A 12,609-nucleotide genomic window follows, 5' to 3' on the forward strand; every position below is an offset into this window, starting at 1 on the left:
GTCCGCACTCGCTAACGCTCGTCGGACCTAAAAAAAGATAACAACTTCTGTTCGCATTATACCTAGCATACTATTGAAACTACTGTTTTGCTGGAATTCGAATCGATGCAATTACGGTGCATCGGATATCGGATACTTCGGCGGGCTTCTGCCGCCTCAGTTCCTTAATCCTCCATGCGGCTGTGCCGCATGATTCACATTTACATACATTTTACGTTGGAGTGAAACTACTACTAATTTACAACTATTCAATTTGAGGTTATAAACTACTTAAACCACCCTCATATACATTCTTTTAAGCAATAGAGCATTTAATTAAACGGAAATCGAGTTAATATGCGTCTTTCGTAATTCGGCCTTTCATTACCTTCGGCCTCTCGTGATTGGGCCTTTTGTGCTTTCGGCCTTTTGTGGTAGTTACACTGGATCCGGCCTTTTGTGATTCGGCCTTTCGTGGTTCGGCCTTTCGTGTTTCGGCCTTTTGTGTTAATCCCGACGCTAGTTCTCTCAAGGTTAAAAAATGTCACTCCTTGTAGGATTTCTTAATTAAAATAACAAAAAATCACTGTTTCATTTTCAAATTCATTTTTTTTATTTATTTTTTTCGCTAAGATCCACCATCTATACTTAACCACAACATTCTCCAAACTGAAATCATATTCGACCAACCGAGTCATTCATTCCAATCATCTTTCTGTTTCTTCCCTTATGTCGTTTTCGTTTTTGTGGCGGTGCTACACCGCTTCGTGCTACACTTTTCACTACAAAAACGAACATTTTCGGTGCAGCTGCATTGGTGTGCGTGAATAAAAACCAAAATATTTACAGTTTTGCAAACGTTGATTGGTGGACACGGTGTACACCTGCTACACTCTCGAATTTTTGAGTGCTGCACTATCTTGAGCGGTGCAGAAAAAGTGCTACACTCCTCACTTACCTTCGAGAGAATTTTTGTCTAGCTTGGATGTTTGTTCTCTGCGCTTCATTCGAGTCGAGATTTCTCACCCCGATATAGGGTACCGTGATTTCGGGTGAAATTGATCACTTTCCACCGTTTTTGGCTTCTAATTTTTGAATAGTTATCGATATGCTCAAACTCAATGCTTTAAAACAAGTACGACCACGGGTTTCATCAGTCAACGAGGTTGAAACTTTTACTGCAAATCATGTTATTGCAATAAATATCATTTAAAATAAAAAATCAGAAATTTTAGTTCCGGGGTGAAATTGATCAGTCAGTGAAATGTCTTTGTAAGTGCTGGAAATAAATTTTCCATCTGAATTATCCACCCCAGAATGCGAAAAGTATGTATTGTAAAACTTATGCAAGTTTTTTATATTCTTAATTATTTAAATTTAAAGTTTAATAAATCCAACTAAAACGCCTAAAAGTATGCAATTTGCTTACTAGATAAGTCATTACATGAGAAAAAGTACAATTTTATGCATAAATATTAATATTTATAGAACTTTTGATGACGAAATCGGGTTTAGCGAACACTTGGCAGCTATAAACATTCATTCGAATATTTATTCCATGTGCGATACAGCTACGATATCAAAAGTTTGAAAGTGTCTTTGAAAATCGCCAAACACACAGTTTCGGAAAATATTGAATTTAATACAGAAATATGTGACTAATTATCTGTAAAACATGTAAACTCATCATTCAATAACCCTTGAGCCAGATGATGGTCATTTTCTACAAATTGTTTTATGTTCAAAGCATTATTTTTGACAAATAAAAATTGCCCTCACGTCGATCAATTTCACCCGAAATCACGGTAACGGTCGAATTTTGGACCCCTAGAGGACATTAGTTTGAATTTAAGTCAAAATCAATCATATTCAGAGGGTGTTTCACATAATGATGATGATAGTATGATCGTTAAAGCCTTTACTGTCCGTCAAAAATACAAACAAGGTCATTTCTGGCTGAAAGTTTAATGAAAATAACTGATTTTTGAAGAATCAGTTTTCACTGTTTTGGACCCTCTTAAGTGTTTAAGCCCGTTTGAAACTATTTTCGAAGCATCTTCCATTTGAATATGCTGGATCACATCCTCATTACTTGATTGACAAAGGCTGATTAGACGAACTTTGCGAATTTAATGCGCTAGAATGATAAATGTTTTTGTTTACATGTGCTAGTTTCTTCGGCACCAACATTTTCTTTTCGTAAACATGTTGCGACACTCACACGGATGACGAAATTGACGAAAAATAATTTCAAGGTAAATAATGCTATATTCAGTAAGGAAATTATTGCTGCCCGTCCATAGCAATCTAATTTAGCGAATGATTCTAAGAATTTTCATCATGTTTTCATTGAATCTGTGAAAATTGTGATAATACGATCCAGGGGGTCCAAATTATATTGGTTACCCTACAACTCCGACTTTTGTCACGTCACTCCAAGAATGAGCACAATAGATAAAACAGTGTCCGCAATTCTACACTACACATTTCGGTTCGCAGTAGGTATCTGAGTTTGTGCTCATTCTACGAATGGAGTGATGTGACGCAGTTCAACTCGCATATCGAGGTGAGAAAATTCGTCTTGAATGAGGTGACTCTCCATTTGATTTGAACGGTGAGTCACTTCATTCAAGTCGATCTTACCTCGATATACGAGTCGAATTACGTCACTTCATTCCACATTTAGAATGAGCACAATTGAGATGTTTGTTGATGTACTGCTTCCAGCTTTCGAATACAGTATCCGCTCGCTAACTGGTTGCTGTTTAGCTGAACTGTTTTTTTTTTGCTGGACGCTCGATAACTGGGCCAGTTAAAAAGCAGTTGACAAAAATAAACGAAATGCTCATTCTACGAATGGAGTGGCGTGACGCATCTCAACTCGTGTATCTCGTCGTATATCATGGTGCAAATCTCTCGACTCGAATGAGGTGACTCGCCGTGTTGAATCAAACGCAGACTCGTCTTATTCGATTTGAGCTGCGTCACGTCACGCCACTCGTAAAAAGAGCACAAATATCACAGAAACGATATTTCACGTCGCCTTATGGGGACTAGGATGAATACTACGATGCCCGAGAAAGACACGTTTACGCAGTTGTTAACCAAAACCAGCTAAATGACATAACTTTAAAAAAAATAAGGAAATTCTCATGTTTTACTAGTTGATGAATAATATCAACTTTTCTGTATAATCAACTGTTAGGTATTCGTAGGAATTTTATTTCTTGAATTCAATATGGCTCATGTGATGTTTAAAAAAACGAAACAGAAACAAAACATTTTACAGAGAGCTCGAACTGGGAATGTTTAAAACAACAGCAGGTTAATACTATTTACACTCATTCGTCGTCGTCCTCATCGGAAATGTACACCACCTTGGAAATGTTCCGACTGCTGGCCCGAGAACTAGCGGCCGGTTTGGCCGTATGAGTCAGGAACGAATCGATCTTACTGGTCGAACTGTTAGATGCCCCTCTGCCGCGACCCCGACCGCGACCACTGGAACCGGAAGCGGCTGCCGCAGTCGATCGCGATCCTCGTCCACCTCGGCTTCCTTTGCCTCCGCGGGTGGTAGTAGTGGTAGCGCCAGCCGCCGTTGTCGAAAGTGGTGCGAATACTGAAGCTGAATTGGCCTTTGGTTTAACGTCGAGGTCCTCGTCGCTGTCCTGGGCGCTGGGTCTAGGTTGATCATTTGCCGGAGGGCCTTTCTGGCTACGTGAATCCAACATCTGTAAGATTAGATAGGTACCTATATTGTTATTCTATTTTTTGTAGAATTGTCCATTTTTCATTGGGTATGTACAGGGGATGGCCAAAATGTTTGGGATAGGCAACTTTTTTTTCTCTCTCGAAAAAGTTCAACATGCTATAACTTTTCATAGAGCGCATCAAAAAATCTCAAACTTTGACTGCTTGTCAACCTATTATATGTGCATCATTGGTACAAATTTGGGCTCGATTGATTAATATTTCGCAAAGTTAGAACCTTTTGGGTAAAACACTATTTTTTAAACAACTCATTTTTGAGCTGTCATATCTCGGAAACCAATGAACCGAATTGAATGAAATTTTGCTCGTACACTAACAATATGTAAATGCTTCACAAACTATTAAAACATAGGTACTTTTTAAACGTTGAAAAAAGTTATCATGGATTGACATTTCTTGGATTTTTCTTGAAAAAATGTAATTGTTTTACATCAATGTCAATAAATTTGAGTGTTGATATCCAAAGATTTTCCACTTCTGTTCTCAAGTTATCTCTAATCAGATATATTAGAGCCTATTTAGATTGAAGGAAGAACACATATAATAATTTTTGTGTGGTATTGTAAATTTGACTTATTTTCCTCTAAATGGGTAAAAATTTCAACCTGATATAACTTAATTCGCCGTGAGTAAATATTACATTTTATTACGTCATAATAAACATCAATATATTGTTGATAAACGTTAAAAAATTCATTCAATTCGGTTCGCTGGTTTCCGAGATATGACAGTTCAAAAATTAGTTGTCTAAAAAATAGTGTTTTACCCGAACGGTTCTAACTTCGCGAAAAATTAATCAATCGAGCCCAAATTTGTACCAATGATGCAAATATAATAGGTTGACAAACAGTCAAAATTTGAGATTTTTTGATACACTCTATGAAATGTTACAGAATGTTGATTTTTTTTTTGTGGGAGAAAAAAAGTTGCCTATCCCAAACATTTTGGCCATCCCCTGTATGTCTTCATACATTCCTATTCTATTCAACAAGGGTTGCTGAACATACCAATGGATATGTCAACATTTCATGGACTACTCACCTTCAACATATCGTTGTACGTATCCCGCTCCTTCGAGCGAAAGCCTTCCAATATTTCTTCGATGTTGTCCTCGTTAACGGCCTGCCCTTCCAAGTGTTTCAGCACTTGGCGTTCGTAGAACTTGATAATGCTGTCCGCGGCATCGTCGTCCTCGTAATCGACCATGCGTTTCGTCAGTTCGCTCATACTTTTAGAACACAGCAGTTCCAGCTGCTTATCTTCGTCTGCTTCCTTGAAGTACCTATCCACCACTTCCTCGGCACGATTGGCAGTTGCTTCCCTCTGATTCTCGTACGCTTCCAGCAGCGCATCCTTGTCCAGCGGCTTCAATTCATCCTTTGCCTTGGTAATTTTCCTCTTGAAAACGATCATATCCTGCGGATTGGCAACACGACCACTGTACTGCTGCCCAAATCGGATGGCATTGAACTGCTGCTCCACATCGGTTATATCCAGTCGCAATCGAATCAAAGGAACTTTCGGTTGCTTCTCATTTCCGGTCAACTTCTCCTCGGCACGTTTGATCATGTTTTCGATTTTCTCGGCGGCAAAGTTTTGCATCTTTTGCTGCACATCGCCCTCGTCCAAGCCAAGCTCGTCAAAGTACTCGGCCATGTTGATGGATTCGAAAATAAACGGTCGCACCGTTTGCAACCGAATAGGATCCAACCGGAACAGGCTCTTGTGAATGCTGAGTATTCCACAACACTTGTCCAGTGCTTCCCCCTCGGCAAGAGAAGTGGCCACCGTCGATCCCGGTTGAGTGACGAAAAACTTCTTGTTGGGATTTTCCTCCGGTATAATGCGGCAGTCGTGTTCGTGGCCCCATATGACCAGATCCAAGAAACCTAAGTAGCAGTAGCAGAACATTCTATGTAGATGATACCAATTCTAAGTTTGATCAGGTGTCGATTAGCTTTGTATTAGATATCTGCATGTTATACATATCTCCAGAGATAAGACAGAAACGATGGGAAGCAGGAGCGTAGCTAGGAATTTGGGGGCCCGGTGCGGAAACAAATTTGTGTTTTTGCTAGAAATGCTTTAGAAATTCCTTTAATAAGCCTTTCAAGCATTCAAGAATTCCTTCAATGAAAACTTTATAAATGTAAGCAATTCTCATAGAACTTCAAATTTAACAATAGACTGAATTCCGTAACGAATAATAAAAAAATCCAGAGGAATTTTCTGAGACATTACCAGAGAAATTTTCAAATATTGTGGAGCGGATCTGGTGTGGTGGTTAAAGCACGTGACTATCACGCCGAGGACCTGTGATCGAATCCCACTCCCGATAAACTCGCAAAAATGTGAGTTCTTCCTTTGGAAGGGAAGTAAAGCGTGGTCCCGAGATGAACTAGCCTAGGGCTGAAAATCTCGTTAATACAGATAAAAAAAAATCAAATTCGCCATTTCAATTTACAAACGAATTGACTATGGAGTTTTTAAAGTAACTGCCGAATGAATTTGGAAAAAAAACTATCAGAAGAATTAAAAAGAGACTGCCGATGAAACTTACAAAGAAATTGCTGAAGTAAATCCCGTAAGAGTTGCCTGATAAATTTCCAAAGCAATTGCCCAAAGAATTTAGAAAAGTAATACCTTGGATATTTTCAAAAATTAAAACCTAAATCAATTTCAAATATTATTGCCGAGAAATTTCCAAAAGAGCTACCAAACCGAATTCCGAAGGCATTATTGAAAAAGTTTTCAAAAAAAGTCCAAGAAACCCCAAAAACTCAATAGGATTTTTCAGATCAAATACAATGAAAATTACCAAAGGATTTGTCGAAAAAACTCCGCCAGAGGTTATACGAAAGATTTTCACAGGGTAATTCACAGGATGTTGACCGGATCAATTTCCAAAATAAGTGCCAAATGAATTACTAAATCAACTCCCGTATAAATTTTCCGGAAGAAGTTTTCAGAGAATGTTTCCGTTATTCCCGAAGTAATTACCAAGGGATTTTTCAAACGAATTCTCAAAAAAAACAGCGAGAAGTTGCAGACGGAATTTTCAAAGAAATTTCCGTAGAAAAAAATCTGATCAAATTCGCAAAGCCATTACTGAAGCATTGTCAAGAATTGATTAACCCTCTAATACCCAATCCCGCCTTTAGACGGGGTATAATTTGAGCATTTTTGTAATTTTTGTTTCGTAGAAAATTATTTTTTTATATTTCTGGCTGATATTTAGGACTGTTCTGTATATCTCATAATAGTTTTTGGTGTATTTTAAAGCGTATTTACATTTTTTAAAAAACACTGAAAAATTTATGTTTTAGTCACCATTTAGAAGCCATTGTTTATTTTGTATTGATTGAATCGCTACAATCAATATATTTCAAATTTTTCCCAAATCATTCTATCCTTGTTTAATAGTTTAAGGGAATCGAATACACTCTTAAATTATTTTCCTTACAATTACACGGAAAATATTTTTTTTTGTGAAAAAATTTAAAATAATATTTTCACAATAATCATAAAATCTCAAAATGTTTTCATCTCAAAAAAATCCATTCCCCAAATTGGCTTCCAGGAAAAATTTAAAAGTGTGGGGATGTTCAAAAATAAAAATTAGAAAAATCAAAAACTGAAATTCACGAAATCTTAATTCTCGATTTGTTGGGAACCACTGGACCAACCTAGTGATCAACCGATCGCTACCACCACCAATACTGCTATGCTCACTGGTAGCAGCTTGACTACTACCCGTAGATGCGCGAAGCATAAATATTTGTAAACAATAATAAATCAGCCATTGTAATAGTTCGCGCTTCCCGCGAATGTTTGTACTTTGTAGTCCAGTTTTTAATAAAGTTTTATTCGTGTTATTAATGTACGTTCGCGTCTAATTTATGTGCAACGATGCACTCGACCACCCCGCCGGCGCGTACGTAACACGATTCATCTTCCAAAACATGTTTAAATCGATTTTGGATGACGAAAAATGATATTTAGATCAAAATAAAAAAAATGGGTATTAGAGGGTTAAGGTTGAAGGATTCGTCATTGACACAATCGTCGTCATTGAAAATTCGAAAGCAGTTTTCTCGTTCAAAGCTGAAAATTTTGCAGTGAAAATGTATTCACTGCATTGCGGATGCAGAATGGAGTACAGTGAACACATTTTCAATGTAAAAATTCATGTTTTGAGCGAGAAAACTGCTTTTGAATGTTCAATGATGACGATTATGTCAATGACGAATCCTTCAACCTTAAAGAAATACTTCAGAAATTGAAATAAAAAAAATGTAAGAAGAAATTCTACTGGAATTCCTTCAATAATTTATGCAGGTATTTTTCCAAGTTTTTCTTCAGGATTTTTTTCTATTGATTGATGCACCAAGCGGTAAGAAGAAGAATTTTGACATCCAAGCGGTGTGCCGTTTACATCCATCGACCAATCAGCGACGAGGATCTAATCGACGGCACACCGCTTGGATGTCAAAACTTCTTCTTATTTTCGCTTGGTGCATCAATCAATTGACACCTTTAAAGATTTCTTTAGCGATAATACCCGGATTTCCTTCACGCAACTTCTAAGAATTGTTTCTAAAGATTTCACCAAGCATTTGTTCCAAATGAGGATCTCCAAGAACTCTTTCTTGGATATCTTTTACGATTTATCTAGGAATTACTTCAAGGACTTCTTTATAAATTCCTCCAAGATTTTCTTCGAAAGTTGCTTCAGCGATTGTTTAAGGATTTCTTCCAAGCGTATCCGAAAGAATTTCTTCAGTAATATGAATTCTCAAGAATTCCCCAGTCTTCTCAAAGATTTCCACAAATGATTCTTTTGGCGCTACCCCACATGATCCCTACAGCGATTTCTCAGAGGAATGCTTTAGGAATTCCTTCAAGATTTTTTTTTAAAGAAATGACATCAAGGGTTCTATTTGCAATGCATCAAGCGGCTTTTCTTGAAGTTATTTCAAGAATTTCTTACGAATTCGTTTCATCATCAGAAATCCCTCCAACAATTAATGTAGGAAATCATCCAGAGATTCCTTGGGTGATTTCAACAAGTCCTCTTTCACAATTCGTTAAAGAATTTTCAATAAAAATTTAATCTTTTTCTACAAGGATTTTTTTAAGCTACGTTACAATGATTCCTTCAGGGATTGCTCAGATTTTCCAAGTTTTCCTTCAGATAATCCTACAAGGATGAACACATCCCCAAGAGATTCCTGCACAAATTTTCTCAGTTAATCTTACAGAAACTTCTTCAAGAAAATCTATAAGAATTCTTTTGAAGATTGTTTTTTGATTTGAACCAAAGTATTGGCGAGAAATTCTTTGGGGTTTCCATTGATTTCTTTTCCAAAAATCCTTTTGCTTTCAAAATTTCTTCAGGAATCCATTAGGTAATTCCTCATAGTACTTCTAGTACTTTCTGTATTACTTCATGGTACTGTAGTAATCTGTAGTAATCCTTCAAAAATCTCATTAAAGATTAAATTGATCTAGTTTTGTCAAGGACTCCTTAAGAAATTTTTCCAGAATACCTCAAGGATCCATTCAGGTATGGCTCCAAGCATAATCTCAAAAATTCATCAAAGATATTTCCCATGAGGAACTCCAGCAAGATTCCTGCTTGGAGAAATCTTTAAAATGATCCTTGCAGAAATTTTTTAAGGTTCATTTGAAGGATTCGATGAAGGACTTTGTGAAGGAATCCAAAGAGGTATTCCTGGAAGGAAGGCTTGAAAAAAATCCTAAAAAAAATCCTTGAAGGAATTCCTGAAGGATTCCTCGATAAGTTTCTGAAGAAATTTCCCAAGAAATGCTTGGAGGAGTTCCTGAAGAAGTTGTAAGAAGGTATTTCTTAAATATATTTTTTTTTGTAGGAGTCTTTCAAGAAACTGCTAGATAAATCGTAAAACATATCCCCTTGCCCAAAGAAAATCTTGGGGAAACTCTTCAAGGAATATTTGGAAAGAAATACTTGGTGAAATCGTTGGAATACGTTGATTGCACTTATTTTTCATACGAAAGCAAAAAAAAGGCCAAACTATTGTTAGGGTTTTCGACTCCATTCCCGGCACTACAGGTAAAAATTGGGCATTACCTAAATTCACCACGAAACGACCGTTTCGTCCACTTCTTCCAGCTGAATCAGCTATGTACCTTATTGCGTGAACTTGTTATTAACAGTGATTGTTGTGAAGATTTTCTGCCGGAAATATTCATTTTAAACGAGTGTACTGCACCTAGTCCAGCGCCAATTCTCGGCACCAGTGCCGAACTTCCAGCAAAATCAAATGGGAAATCACTTCGGCACCCATCTTTGTGCTGACGAAGGCAATCGTCTTCGTGTTATAGTTGTTCTGAGCACTTGTGCGGCTTCAGAGTGAACGTGTAGCTCATTGACTGTGGATCCCGTTGCGGAAATGTTGCGGTAGATGATTACATACTGAAGTGCGTTTTGAAATTATGCGGCAAGTGATATTTTGATTTGTTTTGCTGTGAGGTTCCGGGAATTGACGCGGGTGTCCAAGTAGTTTGAAACCAATGTGATCACATTGGTTTGAAACCCTATTACGGTTTTGACGCAACCAGTGGCGTAGCCAGAAATTTGCTCTGGGAGGGGTTTTCGATGTTCAATAATACCTTTTTCTATTTGACACTCACATTTCGTAAATATATACAATGAATTTTAGCCGTAGGTTGAAAATAGCGGCGCAGCCGAAAAAAATTTTCATCACAAAGCGTTTTATACTGGAAATTTGTTCCAGAAAATTTGGCTCTAGGGGGGGGGGGGGGGGGGGGGGGGTTAACCCTAAACCTCCCCCCCCCCCCCCCCGTGGCTACGCCAGTGGACGCGACATGTGTTCAGATCCTAATTTTTATGAACAGGGCCCTTGAATTCCAGCTTCTACTTTAAGCAAAGTCAACAGCTATGTTTGGTCATGTGGTTAGGATATCGGGAACGTTTTTACAATGCTCATGAATTTAACTTCCATAACGAGAGACGAACCAGCCAAGGGCTGAAAGTCTCTCTAATAAAGACAAATCAATCAATCAACTTCCATATCGGTACTGAAATTCGTAAAATTCAATTTTGATTTCTAACACATTTTTTCTTGTAATTTTGGGGCCCCAGTAGGTGCAAAGAGTAGTCATCAAACTAATTTGATTAACTACTACTTGAATAAAGTGTGTATGTACATCTATAATTGAACTTCAAATAAGCCATCTTGAGCTGTCCCATTCCAAAAACTCCTGATAATTACGAAGGGCCGCTACCTCCCTTCCAGCAGATCTGCGAAGTATTGAACTTATACCTACTTATAGGAAGCTTGCGCCATTTAAAAAACTTTATTCAAACTAGTGCAAGAAACCTTCCCTGATGTGGAGGCCCCCTGAGTTCGGGGGCCCGGTACAGACCGAACCCTCCGCACACCCTTGCTACGTCACTGGTGGGAACACAGTGTCCCCCTGGGACAAACAGTCTTGGGATTTTGGTTTATTCGTGATTTATCGTATCCCTAGATAAGCGCACGCTGTAGCTCGAATTGCAAAATATTAATTCAATCTTCCTTTTTCAATGCAACCCTCCCCATGAATCCCGAATTCTAGGACAGGAAAAATGCCGGGATATAGGCACATTAGGTGAGAAGCTTTAATCCGTAGTATTCGCCTCAGATCATTATGAGTATTGCTCATGAGTATTTCCCGGACAATGTTTTTGACATTGGTCATTCGCCTCAGAAGATTATTTAGGATTACTACTCATACTCACCTGGCAGGGATTTCTCCGGCAGATAATTCTTCGGCCCTCGGTCGGCCCTGTTCTGGTGCACCACCATCACATTGAACCAGTCGGAATCTTCCGGCTTCTCCAGGAACACTTTGGCTTCGTTGAACAGCCGCGCCAACCTTGCATCGCTGATGTAGCTTAATCCGTACAGGGCCATTTTGCTCTCACCCTTCTTCAGCAAAATCGGACTAATGTTAATCTTCGTCAAATCCGTCCACTTGCCGAAGTAGTTCACATAGCCATTGGTACTCAACAAATCCAGCGAACTGATCCGCCCGAATCCACTCGGATCGTCGTGATTCCCGTGGATCGTGAACACCGGGATGGCAATGTTCATGTTTGGATCCTCGTAGTTGACGGTTCTGTTGAGCGATTCCAGAAAGTTTTCGTTCTGATCACTCAGAAATTCTAACTTGATGGGTTTATCACCCAGCAAGTATGTCTTCAACAACCGTGAACATCTGTTCAACGTGTTCGTGGAGGGATTGGCAATGTGAAACAGATCGCCCCCGAGGATGATGGCATCCACATCGTTTTCCAATGCGTGCTGCAAAACCTCTTCGAACGCAATGAAACTGTCCTCTCCTGAAAGTTGGACGAATTTGTAAGAAGCACAGTTAATTTTGAAACGAGATCTTTACCTCTAATCACATCCTTCTCGTTGTATCCCAGGTGGATATCACTTGCCACCAAAATCTTGATGGTGTCCTCCGGGTCGATGGTGGAATTTGGCGTGGTCTCGGACATTTTGCACAAACGGGACAAAAAGTAAAACTAACAGACAGGTCGTGGCACCAGAACACTGAGAATATTAACAAAAATTTCCTGAAAAACCTTGTTTCAGGAAGAACGAACGGTCGAACCTGAACTTTTTTTTCTGTTTACATCGCGTTTTGCAAGCCGGCCCGCCTCCCTCCCCACGGCTTTGAAGATGACGTTTAGAATTTTGCGCCCGTTTCAAAAGAACTGTTCAATGAAACTGTTGAAAATCATCAAGCGTTAGCAACCTCACAAGCAAGTACGTTCTCAGTCACTGGACTTTGACATTTGGGTTT

At 38.7% G+C, this 12,609-nt stretch overlaps 1 protein-coding gene across 1 annotated transcript; it reads right to left on the bottom strand.

Annotated features, from left to right (window-relative positions):
• Positions 1-3,185: 3,185 nt before the first annotated feature.
• On the bottom strand, positions 3,186-12,477 carry LOC109400870 (double-strand break repair protein MRE11). Its single transcript, XM_019673355.3, has 4 exons — positions 12,196-12,477; positions 11,537-12,139; positions 4,792-5,639; positions 3,186-3,710 (listed from the first exon to the last, which is right to left on the bottom strand). Exons 1-4 carry the CDS (start codon positions 12,299-12,301, stop codon positions 3,321-3,323), a joined length of 1,947 nt encoding a protein of 648 aa, XP_019528900.3. The 5' UTR covers positions 12,302-12,477; the 3' UTR covers positions 3,186-3,320.
• Positions 12,478-12,609: the final 132 nt, after the last annotated feature.

The sequence above is a fragment of the Aedes albopictus genome, chromosome 3 (assembly GCF_035046485.1).
Source record: "Aedes albopictus strain Foshan chromosome 3, AalbF5, whole genome shotgun sequence".
NCBI lineage: Eukaryota > Metazoa > Arthropoda > Insecta > Diptera > Culicidae > Aedes > Aedes albopictus.